Source organism: Epinephelus moara, chromosome 23, assembly GCF_006386435.1.
Source record: "Epinephelus moara isolate mb chromosome 23, YSFRI_EMoa_1.0, whole genome shotgun sequence".
In the NCBI taxonomy this organism is placed as follows: domain Eukaryota; kingdom Metazoa; phylum Chordata; class Actinopteri; order Perciformes; family Serranidae; genus Epinephelus; species Epinephelus moara.
In genome coordinates, this window is record NC_065528.1 from 4,597,515 (window position 1) to 4,622,475 (window position 24,961).

General features: G+C 39.8%; 1 protein-coding gene and 1 long non-coding RNA gene across 2 annotated transcripts in view; one reads left to right on the top strand and one right to left on the bottom strand.

Moving 5' to 3' along the window:
* Positions 1–24,961, bottom strand: part of tmem178bb (transmembrane protein 178Bb) — a 188,922-nt gene that overhangs the window by 77,140 nt on the left and 86,821 nt on the right. The window contains exon 3 of the mRNA XM_050036413.1: positions 18,633–18,746. Coding sequence (XP_049892370.1) covers positions 18,633–18,746 — 114 coding nt within the window. The remainder of the gene's footprint in view (positions 1–18,632; positions 18,747–24,961) is intronic.
* On the top strand, positions 3,110–23,777 carry LOC126384952 (uncharacterized). The gene is made up of 3 exons (XR_007569367.1): positions 3,110–3,316; positions 15,949–16,172; positions 20,081–23,777. It is a non-coding gene; the product is annotated as an uncharacterized LOC126384952 (long non-coding RNA).

The following is a 24,961-nucleotide window of genomic DNA, read 5'->3' on the forward strand; positions in this document are numbered from 1 at the left end:
ATAGGGGACAGGAAAGATGTGTCGTGCTGCTGGAAGACAAATGTGCAGCAGGGATGTAATTTTGTTCATGCAAATGATACAGAGATCTCAGAGAAAATCAATGCTTGTTTATGTGACCCACTGTGACCTTCTAGAGAGAGGTTGTTTGTCTCCTTACTGTATCTGCAGGAGAGAGATTATGTCCTGCATACACAACACCTGCTGCTGGCACACACAGACACAAAATCCAACTTTCACACCCACTTCATGCCGTGATTGGCCAGCTGTGCGGAGGTAAAAGGAGTCAGGGATGGAACTTTCCACTCTAGCTCTCTTTTTTCATTTGGTTCTACAACTTTTCCTGTGTACACGCAAGAACAAGACTATGAATTCATCCTGTCTCAAAAATGTTTGTTGTATCCACATATAAGCAGCATTATAATAGCAATATTAAGGTGCTAATTTAAAGTGATTTATAATTTCTATTGGGCAGTGTAACAATGCACTGCAATGGCTGGAGGTAGAGTGGGTCGTCTACCATTAGGAAGATTTGTTCAATCCCTGGCTCCTCAAGTCGAGGAAGTTGAAGTATACCTGGGCAAGATACTGAACCCCAAATATACAAAATTTGAATTAATATCCTAAGTTATTTTCCATGTTAGTGATAAGAGTTTTCTAAATGCTCACTGTTGCAAGGACGTGTATATGATGTCCATTTGATACTTGCCAGGTTTGGATCACCTTTGGATGTCATATCAATGTCCAAGGCGTGCTCATTACCTGGACATGCAACTAATATATGGACATTCAGAACTGAGAAAATTTTACGCCTCAGCACCGGCAACAGCCGTAGCTAGAGGCATTATGTTTTTGGGTTGTCCATCTGTCTGACCTCCATCTGTCTGTCCATCCCTGTCTTGTGAATGAGATATATCAAAAACACCTTGAGGGAAAGTCTTCAAATTTGGCACAAACATCCACTGGGACTCAAGGAAGAAGTGATTGGACTTATGTCGTCACTGTGACCTCACAAAAGTCGGCAGTTGTTTTTAGAATTCGGATCCTAATCATGACAAAATTCCACAAAAATGTATAATAGGATAAAATGATAAAGTGATGACCTATAGCAAATAGGTCAAAGGTCAACTGTACTGTGACATCACACGTTTTTCTGGCCGTTATTTAACGGCATAACTCAGAAACAGAAGGGGAGAAATTTGGTCGCACACTGAATTGGTGACACTAATAATGGTTTAGAACTTATGCTGCCTAGTTAAAGATGAGTGTGAGACACATGTTCCACAAAAAGTTCATGTAATACTTTTTATCAAATTCCTTCAAAGCCTTTACTATATTCTGTACAGACATGGTGCACCTGTGGCTCAGGAGGTAGCGCAGGTTGTCCACTAATCAGAAGATCAGTAGTTCAACCCCTGGCTTCTCCAGTCTGCAAGTTGAAGTATCCTTGGGCAAGATACTGATACTGATACTGAGTAGCAGGTGGAACCTTTTAGAGTTGCCTCGGCCACCAGTATGTGAATAAGTGAATGTGACATGAAGTGTCAAAGCCATTGGTGTAGTGGTAGTTGATGAGGTGGACGTGCTAATAAGTAGATGAGTAGGTTACTGATGAAGCGGGTATACTCTTCTAAATATTCCAATGGCTTTTTGGCTAATAGGCAGGTATACCATGAACAGTTAGATAAAGAGGTGGGTATACTGCATATACCTGCGTATATACTCTCCACTACACCACAGGTTAAAGCACTTTGAGTGGTCAGAAGACTAGAAGGGCACTATACAAGTGCAGGTCAATGATGTAAACTGCAACTTGACTGGCTGGCAAGGCATACAACTGCAACTTGGTGATTCTAGTTTCAAAATATTTGCAAGACCAATGGACAATTGGGACAAATCCAAAACCACTTTTTGCCTCCAATGAACTCTCACGACCAGTTCAATGCTACACGTCTTCTTATGGGCGCTTCTAAACAAATGTAGGCCAATGTTCTTTGTCCATGACAAGCAATTAGTACCACTAAACCCCAGAAGATGTTCAGAAAAAGGTCAATGTTTAGACTTCTGGTCAAAAATGACCAATCACAACATTGCATGTCTCCTTTCACCAAGTGTCAATGGAGCCCATTATTTGTGTTGTGACAAATATCAGACACACCATCAGACTTCCATTCAACCTCTCTGGATGAGAGACAGTGTCTGTCCTGCTGGACTGAGACAGTTCACAGCTCTTCCCTCTGGACCAAAGCCTCATATGGATGAGCAGTGATGAATCACTGGGCCTGTGGTCACTGTGGTCACATGGCTAGACACAAATGATTTCCTCTAATCTGGCATAGTGTAATGAGGTGCATCCAGGACTGCCAGCTATGTGTTTCTGCAGTGTTTCCGCCCCGTTAATTAAGCTTAATTGTACTTCCCATCAATCATTCACAACAAGAGGGAGTGAATCCATACCAATGTCTGCTGCTACTCCATCTATTTGCCTTCAGATCCACTCTATGTGTGAGAGACGGTAAGATAGTGTGCAAGTGTGTTTGTGAGTAATGCCAATCAGCAGCCTCTTCACCATGTCTAAATATGGAAACAAACTGATTTCTCTGCTAATCATTATCACCATAATTGCCTGCTGCTTAGCATAATTCCTTTAACTTGACATCAGATGGCAGGAGAACATGCAGGAAACTTTTTGAGGCTTCAAACACCCGTCCCTGTCAATAATACAAGCTGGCTGATGAGTATGATGAAGCTAAAAGGAAATAATGAGGACAAGAAGCAGCAGAATGTTTCCCACAGACATGTGATACAGGATGTTCCTAACAGTAGCTCAGTGACTCTTGTACCTCATAAATAATTGCATGTGTTGACCTTTCTCTCGTCACATCTGAACATACAGTACATTGCTTGCAAATGCAGGTTTTACGCAAGGGGCACCTTACACAATTCAGATGACAAGGTTGACCGATAACATCTGTAGGGTTGATTTTATTAGCAGATTTGTCCAGGCTAGAGTTCATGTTGAATTTGGGTTATTTGTCTGGTGATAAGAAATTGCAGTACATAAAAGCCAAAGATCAAGGTTCTTGGGCTTTGGAAGATAAATGCTTTTCAGTTCAGTCGGCTGTGACTGGTTGGTCCTCGTCACATGAAATTCACACTACTGCATTCCAAGGCTGAGGCTACAATATTATTACAAAGTGGATCGTTTTGTTGTTGATTTTGTTTTTATTATTTTTTCAAACAAGCTGTGGATTTTGTAACTATCAACACTCTGGAGTTAACTGTTATTGTAAATGTTTGGATCACATCAGCTGTGCCGGTGAGTCAGTGACACAGCGCTATCTTAAAAAATAGCCTGTATGTGAAGTTCACAGACATAGCAGCTATATCTGTTGTAAAAAAAAAAATCAGGAGATGTCTTGGTTGTTTATGTTTGTGTGAATGGTTGTATGTGGTCGGTGGACTGTAGAAACTAAATTGCCCTTCGGGGATAAATAAAGTTTTCTGAATTAAACTGAACTAAAGATTGAGCGAGCAAGGCAGTTTATGTTTTGTTTATGTTTGTAGTATTCGGTGGAAATCCCTCCATCTCTACAAAGCATTAACGTTAGCTCAATTCAGCTGGAAAATCGTCTCTGTTGCTAGGTTGTTAGGGTTGGCCCACTAGCTGGAGCACAAAACTAGGTGTCATTAAGAGGAGTCATTGGGTGTCAGTAGGATTATACTGATGTGACTGATTGTTTTCCAGATATTATTCAAACTAAGGGTAGAAATCTCCAGGCACCTCATAATTCGCTTTGATTATGATTCACAGGGCAACGATTCGACGATAAAATGATTTATTTTTCTCATTGTGTGACATTGTGATATTTTTTTTAAATAAAGCATACTGTATTTATATGGATCAATAATTAAATAAACAGATTAATTTACTTGTTTTACTTTGCTTGTATAATAGCAATAGTACACTCAATGGCTGTCTAACGATGGTCACATCACTGTTGTGCCAATGCCAGTAAAGGACATCTTCTTGTGAAATATTGCTGAATTAGCCCATACTATAAATAATATCTGTATATCGACCCAAGGCTTGAAAGAGCTCTTTTGGGGCCATAAGCAAGACTTTACATGTTCATACTTCTCATTTTCAAAAAAAAAACAGCTTTTGTATAATACCAGGCTGACTGTCAGTTATTGAGATAGGAGCATTACAATCTTAAACAGTGTAACAAGCTCACTCAAGTCCTGTGGCAAACTGTAACTTTGTGGGTGGTGACTGACACGTTTTCCCCTTGGGGCTTACTATAGCTGTACAGTGGCAGCTTTAGTTTATGCTACCCCCAACGACTGATATACAGCAGCATATTAAAAGTATATCAATATCTGGAATATTAATGTACCTGAACTTCAAATGCATGTTTAACACCCTGAGCTTACAGCATCCCAAATATGCTTTCAAGGATAACAGTGAATTAACATTTAAGGAGAGACCAAACCTCCAGTCAGTGTGTCCATGACGTGAATAAGTTTACTTTTAAAAACAATTAGGGCTTAATCTACAAATGTGTTTCCATTACTGCTGTTGATTATATCTATTTTCATAGTAAGTTAATTAATAAGGCTGCATTTTATTATTTAGGGCACAAATCTACAGCATATCATCTACTGTAAATACTGTAAAGAAAAATAATTGTCCTCTTACATAACATTGTTAGATGTTGGTAAGATTTTAAGGAGTATTCCAGCCATTTAGTATTGCACTTCCATAATGTGGAGGACTTATGAGAGACAGATTAAAAACAATGGTCAAAATGGAAGCAGAAGAGGTGAGGCTACCTAGACTTTTAGTCCCAAGTACGGGTCAAGCTCTAAAACCCTTGATCCTACGATTACTATGATGCAACTCAATAGCATTTTTTCGTTAAACCCACCTTGCCTCGTAAACAACCATGTCTCTTAAACTACACAATTTATTCAGAAATCTATTGTCTCCAAGCCAAAGATAAAAATGACAACATCACTCTGACATCATCCAAGTTATAGTTGACAGTTATTACAAAGGCTCATTGGTATTCCTCATGTGTAGTAAACTGATCTTAATCTTTAAAATTGGTGGAGTGCTCCTTTTAATATTTAATAAAGGTACCCACTTTGTGTTGGCTGTGCATCAAGAAACTGGAGATGGCAACACATATTCCTGCTGCTGTTGGCTACAGATAGCTGAAAAAGGAAGGGCCTATGAATGTGGCTGTGGTGAAACTCAAAGTAAAGGGTTTTTGGTTTTGGGGGGGATTTGGAGAGGTCTGGGTGCGCACCACAGTCATTAAAATAGCTTGTCAGGTGGTATAAGCAAACAGAAACACAGCTGTATATGATCTGCAACACAAAGGGCATTTATGACTCTGCAACCTGAACAAATGTTCCTTTTATCCTCCTCTTTCTCTGTGTGTAAATCAAAAACTCCTTGTTTCCCATGTAAACCAGACACGGATGTGAAAGATCAATATCAATGTCATGTCTGTGTTTATGGTATGGATGTACCAGAGGTCTGGGAGGTGTTTAGCTTTGCTTATTTGTAGCTTAGCTAAAAAGCTGGAAGCAGAGGAAATTACTTGCTTCTGTCAAAAGTGCAACAGTATCCCTTCCTACAATTCTAAAGCTGTTTACACTGTACACACACTGATGATCATCCCATCTCACATCAAAGTGATGCCCTTAGGCAAGACATTTGAAGATTTTTTGCGGAAAGTAGCCCCCTCCCTCCCATCTCCATCTCACACACACAAACACATACACACACATTTACTTATGTAATTTTTGGGGACATTACATGGACTTACATTCATTTCCTGGAGCTAACTGCCTAACCCTAACCACTGGTTGCTTAACCCTAACCCTGACCATGGCCTAGCCCCAACCTTAACCTTACTCTAACCTCAATCACTGAACCAAAGATCAGCTTTTTCCTAACTGGGGATACGTCTTTTTTCCCCAGTTGCCCAAGTCTTCTCCAAATAACGGGTGTTTAGTCTGAAAGGAACACACACACACACACACACACACTGGATAATACTAAGGATAAAGCACAGACACAGACATTAATAATTACAATGTATAGAATGTGTCTGTGATAAATGTGGATGTGGGTTTAATGGGTTTGGGGTCTGACTTTGATAAAGGAAACTCAAAGTGACCGTCAGGGTTCCATCAGGCTCTACAATTATTTCCTCAGTCCTTGTAAGGATTCTTTGGATGTGGCATGTAAGATGTGGTGAAAGCTGGTGAGGCTGTCTCCACCCACAGCTCTGTGTGGATGTAATGGCTACAGACGCTAAGCTGCCTTGCAACCAGTGAGACATTTTTTTGTCGCCCACCGTCTCTTCAACATCACTGCATTTGCATAGTAACAGTGCAAATGTCAGCACCAGGTGTTGCATGGACCCAGAGCTATATCTCTGTACATTTTCTTTCTAAACCTGAAAACACTACTGACAAAAACTCTGGAGGTAAACAACTCTGAGGAATTCATAAAAACATGAAACAAAAATTACCCTCCTTGGGGCCTACAGCAGGAGCTATCCTATTCAATCTAAAATATAGGACTGTGGGAAGCACAATGTGCCCCAACAGTGCCCAAATCCCTGCTAAGACAGCTTGTGAATGGAGAATTTTCAGAACACATTGGTTGACGAGGACTTCTTGTCCCTCACAAAATACACGGACTCTGCACCCAAGCTCAGATTTACCACCAATAAGGCAGAACAACCTATGAACTGCATTTGTAAGTAACTGCACAGTAAGAAATAACATATGTCATATTTCATTATTACATTGCATCTCGGAGAAGCAGCACTCTACATATGTACAGCACTTCTACATAAATACTATTTTGACAAAATGTGTGGCAACATTTTAAGGAAAGAAATACATTCAATACTGCACTGGATACTGCAAAGCATTTGATACTGTTAATCATTTGTTACTTTTAAGGAAACTTTCCTGCACTGGTTTTGATTCTGTCAGATGCCTATGGTTTGAGAACCACCTTTCTAAAAGATTACAAAGTGTAAAAATGGGCACTGTCTACTCAGATTTTTTAAGTTCTAAAAAATCTGTTCCACAGGGTTTAGTGTTGGGTCCAATATTGGTCTCTGTTAAATTATATCATCCCCTTTTTTGAATCCTGTAAATTTCATCTTTATGCAGATGACACAGGTTTTTATTGTTCTGACACATCTACACAATCAGCCACTGAATGTCTTTAATCATCGATTTGTTCGAACTTCAACTGCATCACCAAAAGTTAGTGCTTAGCATAGACAATACCAAATAGATGCTGTTAAACCAGGGCTACTCATAGTGAGTCGTTTACATTCATTCTGTAAATGTCATATCTATAGAGAGAGCACCATGGCATAACTTGGTATCTGGCCAGATAATAACCTTAACTTTAGCATCATATTAACCCTTTAAAAACAGACATTCTGTGGACGGCCACAGGAGATCGTTGTTTGCATGATGCTGTTTAAATACATCTAAAATAATAATCATAATAGCAAGAACATTCATTCTTTTAGCAGCAGAAAGTTATGGCTTCTGTCTTCACCGCCATCACCTCATGATCTTACATTACCTTATCTTAAATGCCATACAAATGTGATATTTTGCCATAATTATACTGGTATTTCCCTGTAATGGCCACAGGATATTGCTGTTTCCATGATGCTGTCTAAATATTGATCTAAAATAAAAACAATAGATAGCGCATTCATTCTTTTTGCCCCACAAAGCTAAGGCTTCTGTCTTCCCCATCATCATGTCATCTTATGTTATCTTACCTGAAGCATGGTGCACACGTAGTATTTATTATATTATTATTTTATTATATTAGTTTTTACACCGCAATTTCCCATGAGAATTTCCCTGTAATGCCCATGGGAGACTGTTGTTTGCATAATCCTGTTCATATATATTGATCTAAAATTAAAACCATAGTAGCTAGAACATTAATTTTGCAGCATAAAGCTAAGGATTCTACCTTACATGTCATCACGTTGTACGCTTGTAATGAAGTCACCGGGCTATGTTACATGTGGTGCAAAAAAACACAAGGTAGCACCAGAGGAATCAGTGATGAATCTATTACAATGCCTTTTTACTCTCCTCATAAAAATGAGCACATCTTAAAAACTAAATAATGTACATGGTCCAAATAACTTATGAAGTGTTAATTAATATTTTATTTATGTTTCTACATTTAGAAATCTTTTGGACCAACATGTTTTGTGTTTTTATTTTGAGAAAAAAAAAGTCAGATATTTGTAGGCTAATTTCTTTCACTTATTATGGTTTATTTACTCACATAAAATTTTTGCTTAGTTTGTACAGATTTCAGGGATATAAAGTATTGGAAGATATCCCAAAAAATGACACTACAATAAGCAAAAGTACCAATGTAGACCCTGGAAAACCATTACTATTGCAGAGTTCAAACATGGTGGCCATGAGAAAACTTTCTCATATTCCAGCTAAACAGTACACTAAAATACGTTTCTGCAGACATTTGAGGTGGGAAATCAGCAATGCAGTAACAGAATCTTGATTTATATTTGATCAGTGCTGCCTAGTTTGACTCTGATTGGTTGTTTTCCTTCAGCCATGGCAGATTCTAGTAGATGCCATTAGGAGCAGTAGGAGGAGGCAGATTATCTGTCTTATGTGCTACTGTAAGGATGTCATGGCAATTTCAGTAAATATGACAAAAAGTTATTTTTCTAAAAGTTACCAACTGCAGCTTTAACCAGGAGACTCAGATAAAGTATGCAGCGCTCCTGAGCTTTGGATGCTTTCCCTCCTCATACCTTTGTGCTCTTTGCTCGCTGGTGACCTCCCAGCTGCTGCACAGGCAAACTGCCTCAAGCAGTCTTTAATAAGACCAAACTCCCCTGACAGTAAGACACAGGCGGGCCAACTGACAGATCACGCTCTGTTTGTTTGTGCTGTTTGGGAGTGTGAAAGAGGCTGTGATGGGGTGGAGGGTGGAGGTTCTACCATATCAGCTTAACAGGATGAAAGCATCTACAAAGCGTTTAAATAGCAGTGAATCGATGCTTCTCAATGAGTTAAATCCCTGTCATCTTCATGCAGGCCTGCTCGCTGCATAATCTACCAACAGCAGCAGTCGCATCAGTGTGATGAGATTGAGTGGGAGTGGCTGTCTGGTGAACAATTAGCCTCAGCCACAACCTTTAGCTGCTACCTTGGATTATACACTGTCACTCATTGACAGCTTTTCCCAGCTCACAATTTATGCTTCCTTTTGAAGTAACAAAATCCCTAAGCTGCAGTATGAGAAAACCTCCTTCCATCCTGTCCTCTCTAAAAGCCAGCGTCAAAAACGTATGCACCCTCGCTGCTGTCTGCATCTGTGACAGACAATGAGGGTGGGAAAAAGGATATTGTGTACTCTCTGCTGTTGCTTTGATGTTCAGCAGTAATAGAAAAAGGGGGTTTTGGTTTTGGTTTTGGTGCCGCTGCGAGTCACTGCAGCTTTTTTGACTGACAGAAACAAATGAGTATCATGTTCATCTCTGAGTCTTTGAAGCGGTGTCAATGTCACCCCACTGTTTCCTCAAATCTATGTAATGGGAGTGGGAGAAATTGTCAGGCCTGCCTGAGCTCAATTTCACACACTTCATGAAAGTCAAGACTAGGTTGTCATTCTTACTTAATCCATACAAGGCCCAAGGCAGTGTGGGTGGATTTGGTCCAGGACATCTCTGAAGTTGAACAGCAAACTATTAAACTCTGCCTGCTGACCAAACACACTGAAAGGGCTGAGCTGAAGTGGGGTTACTCATCTGTAAAAAGCAGTAGCTGGTCTTCCACTTCCAGGTGCTGGCTGCACAAAGATGCATTAGAGTGGCTGAAAACATTAAGCCAGTCTTTGTTTTAACACGTCTAATTGCGCCAGATGTTGAAAAGTATGACTCTCTCCAAGACACACACATATTCCTATATTACTGTTTGGAAGTAGCCTCAGGGTCTGTACTCTGTGATAATGGCAGCTGAAGTTACACTGAAATTAGCTGTCATGTATTTTTGTCCAGAGTTGAACATGCTGACTGTAATGCCATAAACTGTCAAACACATAGATGCAACCCACTGATATACCAAATTTAGACTTGGAGAGAAATTTAAACAGAGTAGGAGCAATTCCAACAGGAATGATATCCTCTGTAAAACATTAGTGCCAGGGGTCATACTCTTCTCCCCAGTTTGACCATGAATGCTGCCCCTGTTTCCCCGCTAGAAGGCCCTCACGTCTCTTCAAACCATAGACGATATAGAAATAATGGACATAGCTACTGTGACATCACCCATTGTTTTGTGAATTCCCGTTTTAAAGCCTGGCATTGTGGCCATATTTGGATAAGAGGATGGAGATAACCCTTACACTAGTTGCTGTGCTAGCTGCACAGTAATTTATAGCTATGGTTAACCCTATGGGCCCTAGGTGTTTTTGGGGTATTTTTACTGCCTTTACTTTTAAGCTCATATCACAGTCATTATAAAGGCTACATACAAATGCTATATCTTGTTGTTGTTTTTTCAGGACAATCTGGGCTAACCAGATTTGCCATCATTTCATGTCCTTCTATGTGCCTGTATTTTATATTGATTTTTATATCAATGAAAAAAACAAATCCGTGTGACTAAATTCTTACATTTTTACATGTATCTCACCATAGCAAGTTGGAAGAAGACATAGTCTGCCATATATGAAGAGGGGAGACTCTCTGTAATCTGGCAATATAAGAACCATGATGGTGGGACATTCTGTCACTTCACAGTTGTGCAAAACATGTGGTTTGTGCCAGGCGGACATGATTGCCAGTATTTTCTCATTATTGCAAGAAATTCCATTGACTCATTCACAAGTCAAAAATGTGTTTTATCTGAAAGAAACATGCAATATTTACATCTAAGATAATAGAAAAATAGTCAACCAAGTGCAATGATGGCCTCCAAGATAATATTTGTTTTTCAGTTTCAGTTATATATTGGGGGGCATTTTGGGCATTGGGGGGGGACACATGTCCCCCTCAGTGTATATGGTGACTACGGCCCTGTCAGCATGCATAATTAGGCTGCAGTTGTCTGGGTGCGCAAAGGTGAAGTGGCTGGTCTTGTCATACAAAGTTTGATGGAGTGTCAACTGGACAATATAGAGATATTTGCATCTTGACAGCCAGACTACAAATGTGGATAGACAATCAATCTGTATTTATAGTGTGATGAGATGACAGCACAATGATGTGTGTGGTATCCCTGGAAAGCTCTGCTCCTGCGCTTTCATGTGATATGCGTGGCATTTCTGTGCGAGCCTGCATTCGCGAGTAATCCATCCAAGAGTAATGTGTGTGCAAAGCTGTATGAAAGCTCTGTTATACATCATTTTAGTGTAACTTTATCTTTTTTTTTCGCTGTGAAAACATTGGACTACCGACAAGCGCTTGGCCTTCTCGGAAAGCTACAGTTCCGCTGTTTCACGTGGCTTCTCGCTATAACGCACGGTCGCGGAGAAAATCCACAGAGAAGAACGGGTGTGAATTTGGACGCACTATGCGTCGTTCGGGCCCATAGGGTTAATCATGACAAAGCTAATGCTAATTTTTACTAGCAAAAAACAGGCTTAAAACTGTAAAAACAAAATGTACTTACCAGAAAAACTGAACATGCAACAAAGAGCATCACCCTATTGAGACAAGATAGCTGTGAAGTCTGGTGAAACATCATGTGGATGTCACCCATTGGTTTGTGGACTTCTGTTTTGCCATTTTCACCCTCGCCATCTTAGATTTTTGGAGCCACAAGTGAGCATCTTTAAACAAGAGGGCGGAGCAAACCCTAACGCTAACTGCTAGCTTGGTTAGCACAGCACATTTACAGCTATGGGTAATAATGTGAATGCTAATGCAAATTTTTGCTGGTGAAAAACAGGTTTAGAACCATTAAAACGTACAGAAAAAAGAAATACTTAAGATCTGACTCAAGAACTAGAAGGTTTTTTAGTCCAACCAAACACCAAACAAGACTTTTTAGGCAACCAAAATGTTAAAATTAACTTTTATGGACTGAAAACACACTTAAATAGTGACAACTATGGCTACGTCTATACTGTGTGAATCTGTGATTATACCATGGTTACAATACCTAACCAACATTGTTGCTGTAGTAGTGATCTGTCACCTGACAGCCCCAATGCTAGGTATCGGTGCTCAATTGCTATAAGATATAAATGGCAAATGAACCTGTACTTGTGTGGTGCCTTTTTAGTCTTCCAACCACTCAAAGCATTTTAACACTACATGCCACATTCACCCATTCACACACGTTCGTACACTGGTGGCCGAGTCTACCATACAAGGTGCTACCTGCTACTTGTTTAAACATCCATATACATTCACAGCCATCAGGAACTATGTGGGGTTCTTGCCAAAGGATACTTTGACATGCAGACTGGAGGAGGCAGGGACTGAACCGGCCATCTTCCAATAAATGGATGACCCCCTCTACGTCCTGAGTCACAGCCACCCCCAACTTTGACCAAAATAATACAGTACCAAGTAGTTTAAAAAAAATGACCCATTGTATTTATAAAGTTTTGGGGGGCTGCACAGAATACCTGCAGACACTGAAAGTAATGTTTTTATTTGCAATTAATATTTTCCTAAAAATATGCTAGAACTGAACATCATTTGAAACCTCAACAGTTTGACGTAGGCGTGCGGTTGGTTTAGACACAGGAGAGTAGTTAAGATTAGGGTTATGGGTGGGGTATAGGTTAACTGAAGGGGCAGGCCAGGCCCTCAGGTACCAGTGATACAGGTCACAGTGCCACCCACTGGGTAAATACACGTTTTTACCCATTGCATTGACAAAAATGAGTTGAGCAGTTTTAGTTTAGTTTGATAAAGCTAGTTTAGTTTGTGGGATTAATATTTTTTTGCGGGAACTGTATCATGGAAATTTCACACTCAATGAGCTGTTAGGAAATTTTAGGACTTGGTGGCAAATTTATGATTGATTTATTTATGTTTATTTATGGTTTGAACATCTTTGACACTCGTGTTGACTACAAAATTAATGTCAATTACTGGTCATTTATTGATCGTTTTCAGTGGCTCATCACTGAATACTGCTTGTAAACTTGTAACTACAGAAGTGCTATTATGCTGTAGTAAGTCAGAGCTGGTAAAGAATCAAACTCCAGGCAAGTTTGTCTGTTCCATAAAGCTGACTGTGTGTTAGATCTGATCCACGGTCAGTATATTTGCAGTCAGACATAAGACTCATTAGGAGCAGATTGTCCCCTGAGACTCTCCAGTTCAAGGCCTACATGTAATTTCTTATTAGTGGGTCATTCAGTGCTGTGATTTAATCTGGCACTTCCTATTGATTTGATAGTAGCGCAGATGCTCACTCGGTGGACAGAGCTTTGTTTATTCACCCTGCTATTTCTTTCTTTTTTTTTCTTCTTCGTTTTCATACCCATATTGGACTGACAGGCCATCGGTTAGAGGAGTGGAGTTATCTCAAGCTGAGATGGTGTGTGGATAGGCCCGGTAATAAGGACATTAAACATCTCTGACTGGAGAGGGGTGACCTTCCTGCTATAAACATGAGCTATGTGTTTTCCTGAGCTTGCCAAGATAGTGAAGATGAAACACATCCCTCCTATTCCTATGCATATGAGCCAAAACTAAAGCAGAAAACGGCAGGAACTGAACCAAACATTTTCAAAGCATTTGCATACACAGCAGCAGCTCTCTTATTGGGCCCAATAAATGTGATGTCTTTTGTCCTTGGCTGGAACTAAAAAGCCTATCCACAGGGGATTATATGGGGTCAATGATCTCATGGCGGGAACTGTACATCGTCTGGAGCTGAACATGCTGAATGTAATGCCATAAACTGTCAGACAGATAGATGCAATGCACTGATTTACCAAATTTAGACTGGGAAAAAAAAGCAGATCTGCTTTTGACTGCAGAAAGTATACTGTATGCCTCAACACTAGTCATGGAACAGTGATTTTTGCTCAGGTATGTCTGTTTCACCGAGGGAATAAAATATACATACCCTGGTTGGACAAAGACAAGCAGAGGTGCAGTGTGCAGCCCATGCATGGCCATAGGCGGAAAAGTATATAGAATATTTTGTTGTGACAAATAATTAGTTAGAGAGCTCAAATTTGTACTTTTTATTTTTACAAATTTATATTTACCCAGTGGGCGGCACTGTAACCTGTATCTCTGGTACCTGAGGGGCTCCATGACATTTCTCTGCACAATTAAGGGCGTAGATGCTTTGAGTGACAAGTCGCTACCACAGCAACAGAGTTGGTAAGGTATCATAATGGCGTAACCTCAGATTCATAGAGTATAGGCATGGCTGTAGCTGTCACCATTTCATTGTGTTTTTAGAGTTCATTAAAGTTAATTAAAACATTTTTGTGTTGTGTTGCCTGGTGGAAATTTGCATCTAATCATGTCTTTACATTGACTTTATATGTAATTCACTCGCATGAATTATATTATTCACACCCAGTGTGAACACAACATTATAGTAAACCATAGCTGTATATGTGCTGTGCTAACTAAGCTAGCAGCTAGCATTAAGGTTAGCTCCTCCCTCTTGCCCAAAAATGCTCACTTCTCATTCCAAAATTCCAAGATGGCAATGGCTAAAATGCCAAAATGGAAGACCACAAACCAATGGATGACGTCCATATGCTATCTTGTCTCAACAGAGTGGTGTTCTTAAGCTGTCTCCAGTTTGCCTATATACAATACTAGAGGGGAATTGTGGGACATGTTTTGATTTTGATGGACTTGCATTGATGCTGTGTGTGCATTTTCAATGTAAGAAATTGTACATGTTTAATGTGATTATACTATAGCCTATGCTTTACCCAAGTTACTGTAACTTCTTACCATTTCATTAAATAATAACATTTTGGGAATAAATTGTCCAACTTGAAGTAATACTTAGGGATGCATGATAATGATGGCAAAGAATCAACACTCTTTTTCTTATTTTGCACAATGAATGAATATTACATACACTGAAAAGCATTCTATTTCATGTCTCCATCTGCTGGTGGGCCATCACATTAAGAGTATGCATGCATAATATGATGTTAATTCCACTACAGAGGAGACTTGATGATCACTAAAATTAGGTAGGAAAAAAATTGGATATATCGATATCAGTATTTAGGGATGTCCCGATCCAGCTTTTTCACTTCCGATCCGATACCAATATTACAGCCTTGAGTTTTGGCTGATACCGATACCGATCCAATCCAAGCGCGTATTATACATATTCACTTATCTCGTTGTCAGTCATGTTAGAAAAGGTTTGATCAAGCGATATTACTCTAAAATGAACAACTACTTAATTGGGTTAGTTAGAATGATCCAAATAAAAATATCACTCTCAAAAAACCAGAGCAGAAAACAAATAGTCAGTTAACTAAATTGACCGCTACTCTTCCTACCCTTCCCTCCGTGTGTGTCTGCATGCTGGCCTGGTGTATTGATAGTAAGAGCTGGAGTGGATCACTGGAATGGACTGCTTGAATCGTGGAGCGCTGGGCTGGCCAGAAAACCTGGACCGGAGTTCTGGGATCGGCATTTTTCCATGCAGTCCGATCCGATGCCGATGCACGTTTTTTGCTAATATCGGCGGCCGATACCAATCCGAATATCGGATCGGGACATCCCTATCAGTATTGGTATGAGATGTGACATATTAGCATATTGGATATCGGCAAAAAATCCAATATCATGCTTCCCTAGTAATAATACATACCTACTATCATCTGCCCTGGATATGATATATAATAGCCTCTAAATAGAAACTGTTTCCTCCTCTGCTTTGTAGGACAGAGCTGCACAGTGGGAAGAAGGCAGAAGAAAACAGACAGCAGAACAGTCCTCAGCGATTTGGAGCAGAGAGGAGCTTTTCCCAAGTCTGTCACCTGACAGTGGAAGACTAGTCAGACTGAGACAGTGACAGTTTGAGGTCAAAGCGTGTTTCCACTCGGCTCAGCGGCCAGGCAACTGGAGAGCTACAACAAGCCCAGAGGAACGGCTCATGAATGGCAGGTATCCTAAAACTGGATAGATTCCCTCTAGATTCCTCTGACAGCACGCGTACCCATGCTGATATAATCTAACAGGCAAACAGTGCTGTGGAGAGGAAGCCCTTCAGCTACTTAGTTGATTTGCTACAGGTCCAGGACTTACTGGACATTTAAAACTCAAACGTACAGTTAGTGTGGCTCAAACTGGATTGAATGTTCATTACCCCCCACAAATGAGAGTGTTGAACCAAACAAACAACATACTGATGACTTGGCTGCCCTTAGAGCCTGAACAGTAGTGGGACCTGAATCGGAAAGTTTGCTTTGAGGGGGTCACAAGAGAAAATCCCTGTAGGGTATTTACATTAATATAAATAAGATTTATCCCCTGGGGAACATGGATGTTCTCAGCAAATGTCTTAACAATCTGCAAGTTCAATTATGAGAAATCTTGTGCACAAATTTGACATGACTTGGTACTCATGTATTTACTCACAAAAAATCATGTCAATGTAGTTGTTCAGTTTTGACAGTTCTAGTGTAGTGTACAACCCAGTAGTGGCTCTTAAAGAAAAGACACCAAAAAACACCTGGGCCTATGGGATCAGGATGCATAGCATTCACCCTCTAGAGATCATGACTATCTAAATCATATTTTATGGAAAAATAAGTTAGATATATTAGATATCTTGTCTTGGACCGAGGTGGTAGTGAAAGGTGAGTCTTTCGTTCTGGAACAAACTGTTGGATAGATGCATAGATATATGTACAGGCTGACCACTAACTGTCTACATAAACCATAGAAACTATCAAAGATACCTGATTTTTGCATATAAGTAACCGAGAGGTTAAACTACAGAATAAATTGCAAAATCTTGGACATGTTGGTTTGAGTCCTGCAAAAGCCTGGAGCACAGAGATCTAAAATGTAAAACTTGAAGGGTGCACTAAGAACCATGAACTGGCTTGGTTAATGGCAAGATAATCTTCCTAGTCACATTATTAGATATCTTAAAAACAAATCTGGATCTCTTGTGTACAAAGACTTTGACCCAGGAGAACACTGGTTATGTAGCCCATTTGCCAGAGGAAAATTCTGGCATTATACGTTTCTGCAAACCTCAGATAAGTTACATTTGTAACTTCTACCGTAAACTTCAATTAAATGCCTAGTTCCACTTAAATGCCGTCCCTTTTACCAGCCTGGTATGGCTACACATTTTGACAAAACAATGGCTGTCTCAATTAGACTCCTGGTCCCGTTGCCAAGCAGTTCATTTTTTTTTATAGAAGTTCTTTGGATGTATCAAACCAGGTTGTTGGCTACCTCAAATTATGTGTCCATTCCTCGATTACCCTGTAAATTATTCATATTCCTTTAGTCTATAAGCGTCCCCAGATCAAACCTATTAACAAACCTCAAACCTGTTAACTTATGTAATGTACTGAGCTTACATCACATTCAAAACAAGATATTACTTATGTTTATACGTATGGTGTGACAGTTGTACTTATTCTAACCCACACCATGATCTTTTCCTCAACCTGACCAAGTACTTTTGTTGCCTAAACCTAACGTGACCCTTTCACAATGCTAACCAAGTGTTAAAAAATGCAATCTGTCATATATGTTGTTTTTGTGTTGAGCTCTTGCCATCGCTAGGAGCATGACTTTAGGAACTCCTGTTGTGGATTGTATTAGGGGGTATGAACAAACGAACAATGTGGTCATATGGGCTGGGGGCCTGAAACGTCAGGGGGATCATATAAAGGGTTAGTAATTATCCTCTGTAAACCATGACTTTCACTTTGACACAGTCCATTTCACAGCTATGTGGTCAGAAGCTGTTGAAATATTTTGCTCTGGAACAAAATGGTGAACAGACGAATGGACAAATGCAGTTTGACATAATAGCACCATCAAAGGCTATTGATCACTGGCCAGCAGAATGGCCAAGCGCTTAAAGTGATTGCACCATACTGGAAATGTTGTTGCTTTGATTCCTGCAACAACTACATTCCCTGCCCTACAGCAACACACAACCTGCTCAAAAGAATGCTTTGCTTCAGTGAAAGAGCCGTGAAAATGAAATAGCACACCTTACTACTTGTGAAAAATAAAGACCAAATCAGATGAAATGAAGGCTAAAGTGTGCTGTAGCCTGTAGGTTTAATCACAATGAAATTGCCCTGCTTTTTTTATACCTCTGCTCTTGAATATTGCTACATTAACAGCTGGCACTGTGAGCTCAAGGGAGAAAAGTCAATTAAATATAAAGACAGAGGGGAGTACTGCATAACTCTTTGGCTTCTGTATTTCTATGTATCTTCCTCTGTTATTTAAAAAATGTCTGTTACAATAAGAACTTCTCAGAGAGTGAAATGAAATGTACTTAGCCAAAAGCATTTCCATATACAAAAAATTGGTACGCTATTACAAAAGAAAGATAAGAACAAGAAAGAAAAGAAACTGCAGACTTACGGAGGGAGTGCCACTCATCCTGCCTTATTGTCTTGGTGATGTTGAAGGAGAGGTTTTTGGGTATCGTAGCCGAGGAGTAGTGATACTTGATGTAGGAGCACCTTGCAATGGAACCTGCAGAGAGAAAAAAAAATCATGAGGAAATAACATTGACTCATGGGTCGTCACATAAGATCGACACTGGTGACACAGAGCGGGAATGAATGGAATGTAAAGATAACATTATTCCATAGTGTCATGATTCAGCTGGAGAGGCTATGTCTGTCAGTTAATAATTAAATACCAAGACAAATCACTCTTCTTTCCTACAAACAATAGCAGTCTGCTGTTGTATGAGACCCTATTGTGTCAACGCTGAAGAACACTTTCAACATACATTTCTATTACCTACGGTGACTGGCACATTGGCTGTCAGAGAAATGGTATGTTCTTCAAAAGTTATTAACTAATCAGTCAAGGGAGCAATTCAGTGTATAATTATGAATGTCTCCAAGAGTCCCCTGGCCTGGTGATGTGTGTGGGATTTCTAGATGAAATGTTTCACTGGCAATGTAGACCTGAGTCAAACTGACAGTCAGAAGGATGTCTGAATTAATGCAGACACGCTGAGCTGTGGAAATACTGAATCACAACGGCTATTCAGAAAGATATTCAGAAAATGTGCCCTAAGGGCCACAAAATGTTGTTCAAGGAGACAGCAGTGATTGTTGGTCAAACACTTAAAACCATCTATGTTTACACTTTCCTGACATGCAACCCCTTGTGGTCTTGTGAATAGTAACACACTCTCTACTTCTGTCTGATTCAAATTTTAAGGCGATCCATCCAATAGCTGTTGAGTTATTTCAGTCCTCACAAAAGTGGTGGAAAGTTCAACTGACAGCACCATCCCTAGAGCCATACTGTTAAAGTGTGGCTACAAACACTCATTGGTTGTCTTTGAAGACAATGACAAATAATCTGAACAATGTGAATACGTGAAATGACCACTATCACTGCATTATGTGATGCTGGCATGCAATGTGTTAAATTATGTGGTGGCACACGGGTAGTTTTAGGCACCAAAACTATGTGGCTAGGTTTAGAAAAAAGATTATGTTTCCAGTTACAATAAATTGAGCATAGCATTAGTTCAGCCGGGACACAATGTCAAGCTCAGCTCACATCCCAGCTACATCAACTGATCTCAAACAGCCCAATCGACTGATGAAGCAGCTGATTGATGGAAGGGAGTCAGCTGATAGATCACATGATTCCTTTCTATGTAACCAATTGACAACTCTCATTCAGGGCGCCCTATTTAAACAGCTTTGGCCTGCCTACTGTTGCTGCTTCCTCTGCAAGCTGCTTTGCAATCTGCCCCCACCCCACCTCCTCCTTTTCATGTTGTGTCTGACTTATCAATGTCATTTCTGTTTGCCATTGATTCTGCTCTGTTCTGTTCCCAGGGGTCTTTGCTGCTGCTCTCCCTGCCTCAGGCTTTCCATGTAGGCGCATGGAAGGGCAGGGAGGTTTGCTCTCTCTGCCTCAGGCTTTCCTCCTATATGTGTGGAAGGGCAGGGAGGTGTGAGAAGAAGAGAGGCCCCAGAGCAGAGCCATAATGCCAAATATGATACTGCAATGGAAATAATTTTCTCTGACCCAAGTGCTCCTGACTGAACTACGTTTGTTATGTAATACCAAAGATACTCTATAACGGAAGATAACGTGTTACAAGCTATGCTAATGGTACCAAATGATGTACACTTCCGGTGTCATAAGTTGGTGTGGTCATCTCTCCCCTACATACTCCTACCTTGTTGGGGTGGATGAAATCAGATTCAAACAACACATACAGTTCAACTGTTCAACACATACAGATATATAGTTCAAATTTAATGTTTGCTCCTTATTTTGTCACAAGTTTTTATCTGCTAGCTTAATATCTGATGACAACTGAGTGTAAGATCACATCAGTTGTTGCCAGATCTCGCCAGAGTCTATTGCTAAAACAAAGACATGCCTCGAAAAAAGTTAATTTTTTCCTCATTTGTCTGTCAGAAAAAATGCCATTCCATTGTCAGATTGTTTAGAAGGATTGGGGCTTTTGAAAAATGGGTTGAGTATTTACTTCAGTGACCATGGGGCAAAGGAAACACTCATAATCTGTACTCTAGTTCACTTTTTACCATTGGAATGAATGGACTCATTACCACCGCTAGTCTCGTAAAGGGGCGGGGTGGGGGCGAAACCCACGTGACATGGATACAGGGAATGAATCTACAGTGGGCCATTTTGGAATATCAATGGCCTCTGGTAGCATGTTGTAAAGTGACACAAGTACGTCACGATCATATCATCTTCCTAAAGTTGAGATACAGAACAAAGAATAAGCAGCCTAGTCACAATCATTGTACATTTCCGGACACAACAAATACATTACATTTTTACATTTCATATGTATTATATCAATGTTTCTAAAGTGCCACAGTATATGAGCTGACTTTGTGATCAGAAGGTGGGGGGCAGTAAATTGCTTGTCAGTTTTTCATCAAGTTATTGCTGCATTTCAAGCACCTTTTTAGCCACCAAACGTGGCTAATTTCCACTGGGGATAGTTCCACGTAAAGCAGTTATTTTTTATAAAGACGCCACTGTATTTCCAATGAAAATAGTGCTGCTGAAAGTGGGTTTTTTTTTTTACAGAGCAATCACTGCATTTCCTGCAAGGATTGTGCCTCAAAAAGCTGGATTTGGAAATAAAAGGTGGAAATAGAGGTCAATGATTTAAGGTTCTTAAAATACTCTTAGATCCACAGCTAAAATTTGATCAACATGGAAAGAATCTCAAAAACAATTAAGACCGACCTTTATTGTTTCAACTTAATCAGGCACTGCATTCTCACTCAAGCAGCTTAGTCATACTGTATGACAGTATGGGCTGAAGCATCACAATCTACAGTCAGACATCTTACATCCTTATAGAATCAGGTACTGGAAATAATGGATAAAAAGCCTGTCTGGTGGTATCAATGTCACAGAGTTAAACAATACAATCATTCAGCTTTGAAAGCTTTACTTATCTTTGTTTTCTTAAATTAGTTTTCAAATATATTAACAGTCTAGCCCCAGAGCCTCTTTCTAGATGAGACAGTAGCAGAATAACTGGTAGCATGATGGATGGCAACTGTAAAATACCACATTGCAAATCTAAATCAATCAGCTCTCTCCATAAAGGGCTGTCAAGACTGGAACACATTACCAACTGAAATCAAATTAACCGCAGATATAAAATCTTTTACAACAAAGGTCACATGCTGGTTAAAGCAAACCACAGCTGTACCAATTTTTAGCTAATTGCGCTGTAAATTACCTAGGTGTATTGGTGTATGTGTATTGTGTGATGTGTATTTTATTGTATTTCCATATTTGTGGTGTAATGTGGTTTTATGGTATAAAGCTGTGTATTTTAATCCCACTGTACATGTAAAAGCATAAATAGGGATAGCAGCTGAAAATGAGCAAAAGCTAAACTGTCTGTGCAGCACATCAGTGTCATGCTTTGTATTGAAACTATGTTAAAGGGGCTCTGTGTGAAATTCAGAGAGTATGAGTTGTCTGCACACAGTTCTCAGCACGGAGGTGGCTACCTGGGGGCTAGCAGTTAACAGTGCTAACTGCAAAAACAGCACTAACCATTGACAACAGTGTTAATGGTGCTAACCAGGAGAGAAACACCGTTTGCTCAGTGTTAACTGGGGGCAAACACCATTAGTTGCCAGTAGTGGCTGAGCCGACGGCTAGCAGCTAACTGTGCTAACTCCATAAACAGTGTTAAACAATGGCAACAGTGCTGACAGAGCTAATGGTTTTAACAATGGAGGAGACACCAATAACTGCTAGCAGTAGCTGAGCTGACAGCTAATACCTAACTGTGCTAACTCCATAAACAGTGCTAAACAACAGTAACAGTGCTGACACAGCTAACAGTGTTAATGAGGGGGGAAATGCTGTTAGAGGCTAGTGAGGGCTGAGGTGACGGCTAGCAACTAACCGTGCTAACAATAACACTAAACAACAGCAACAGTGCTGACAGAGCTAACAATCTTTACTAAGGGGCAACCTAAGGGTAGGTGCTACACTTTCCAGCTGCTACCGCTGTCACCACAGATGAGCTAGCCAATGAGATACACATGCACTAACACGCACACTTCGCCAGATCAGCTTACCACAGCAAACTACAGAGAACCTCGGATTATAACACACACAGAGGGAGTGTGATTCTCTGCTCAGGATGCCATTACTCCACTTTATCTTTACATAGCAAACAGTGATTTGCTGCTATATTAATACTCTGAATGTCACAAACAGAACCTTTAAATTGCATTGTCCCTGTCAAATAAAGAAAACAGACAATGTTCTGTATGTACTAGTTCCAGCAACAATACAACAGTTTCATGAAAACACAGTAGGAACATAGTTATAAGGGATACGGTTTGTAGAAATTGTAGTACATTTGGTAGTTTGACATCGCTTTAATTGATATTATATAGCCAATAGAGACTTCAGAATATGGAGGTCCAGTGTTAAACAGCTAACAGTTGCGGTCTGGCAGTTGGATCTCCTTAACTCAAAGAACAAGACTGACTAACGTAAATGAACTATTATCTTTAAGAAATCACTACTCTTGCGGGGGATGTCCTGGAGCCAAGTGGTCTTAGACCTATGTAGGGCAACTGCAATGTCCCTGTTCTGATACACCAGGTGACCTTCAGATAATTGGAAAAAGAAAATCTGAATTCATGAATTTAACCGTTTACTTCCACTACTTTTATGTGAATATTGGGAGTTGGGTGCATTAAGATAAACAGCTGTTGCTAATTCTCCACTCTGAATTCATTAAACCAATGAAGAAGAGGACACAATGAGATAATGTAAAAAAAAAAAAAAAAAAAAAAAAGAGCTCCAGACAATTCTGAAACCAATGAAAATGATGTGAAAACATAATGGCAATATGACGATTCTGTTTCATGTACTAATTTAAGGAAGTTTAAAGTCTTCTGATCTGATGTCTTTGTTTTTATCTCTTTAGCGAAGCAAAAGCTTCAATTTAATTAACATGCTTATGTCCATCGTTATTTATTCACTAAGCATGTTCCCATTGCACTTTGTCATATTCATAAAAAGCATGAAAACTTGTTACGTGATATTTTGACTTTTTCATGGTATTTTTTGCAATATTTGCACTTAGCACTGTATGTTCATACCAAGACTGTAATATTCTGGCTGGTGGAGAAAGAGCTGCTTCCTTTTGACACCATTACTACATGTCTGCTCTAATTATCTCTGGCAGGGCTGTGTGGCTCACTGAAAATTGCATTATTGGAGTCCTGGGAGATTCAAACTGCACAAACAGAGACAACCAGGATAACACCCCCTGCCTCTCCTCTGTCCTGCAGGCTGCAGCCATGTACACTCACACACACACACACACACACTGGCAAAAACAAGCAAACCCAGGAGACCACAACTGCTGACAATGGTAATTACCCATACATGACTATCTCTTTATCAGTGGAGCAGTCGGGACCCCATCGCTCACACAGAGAGACTAGATGTATTTGATCAAACCATGGTGCCTAAGTGGTTGCAGTATACACCAGACTACATCATATACATAAAACACTACTATTATACGGTATATTTCATTTTATCTCCCTACTTAAAAAATACATACAATTCTTGGGTTTTGCCTGAAAAACTGTCGGTGAAAAATATCCATATCACAGGTGTGAGCCTGTAAATAATAGTACAGGTATAGTAGGATCATGGTCGAGATCCTTTACTTACTTAAAAGTAGTAATAACGGAACAATCTTCTTCAAAGGTCAAAAGTATTAACTAAGCAAAACAGGGCCTACCTAACAAAACTCACAGTATTTATTATGCAAAAAGTCTCATTCAGAGTATTACATTGTCATATAAATTATATTATTAGATTACGTAAGGAGTCAATGGATGGTGTTCATTTTAACTACTTAGTGCCAGAGCTGTGGACTCAAGTCACATGCCTTGAACTCGAGTCAGACTTGAGTCAAAAATTTGATGACTCAAGAATCAACTTGACAAAATCAAAAAATACTTGTAACTCTACATGGACTTTAACTCCAGTGACTCGGAGTGTTTTGGACTTGAGTGTTTTGACTTATCTGTTTACAGCAAGTCAACACTTAATTCTCCAGATTCACTTTGTCTACATCATTCTGAAAGCCTCCAATCAAGTTGCAGAAAAGAACCATGAAGAAATAAGAAGAAAACTCTGTAAGTTCTTGTCTCTGTAATTGAATTCAT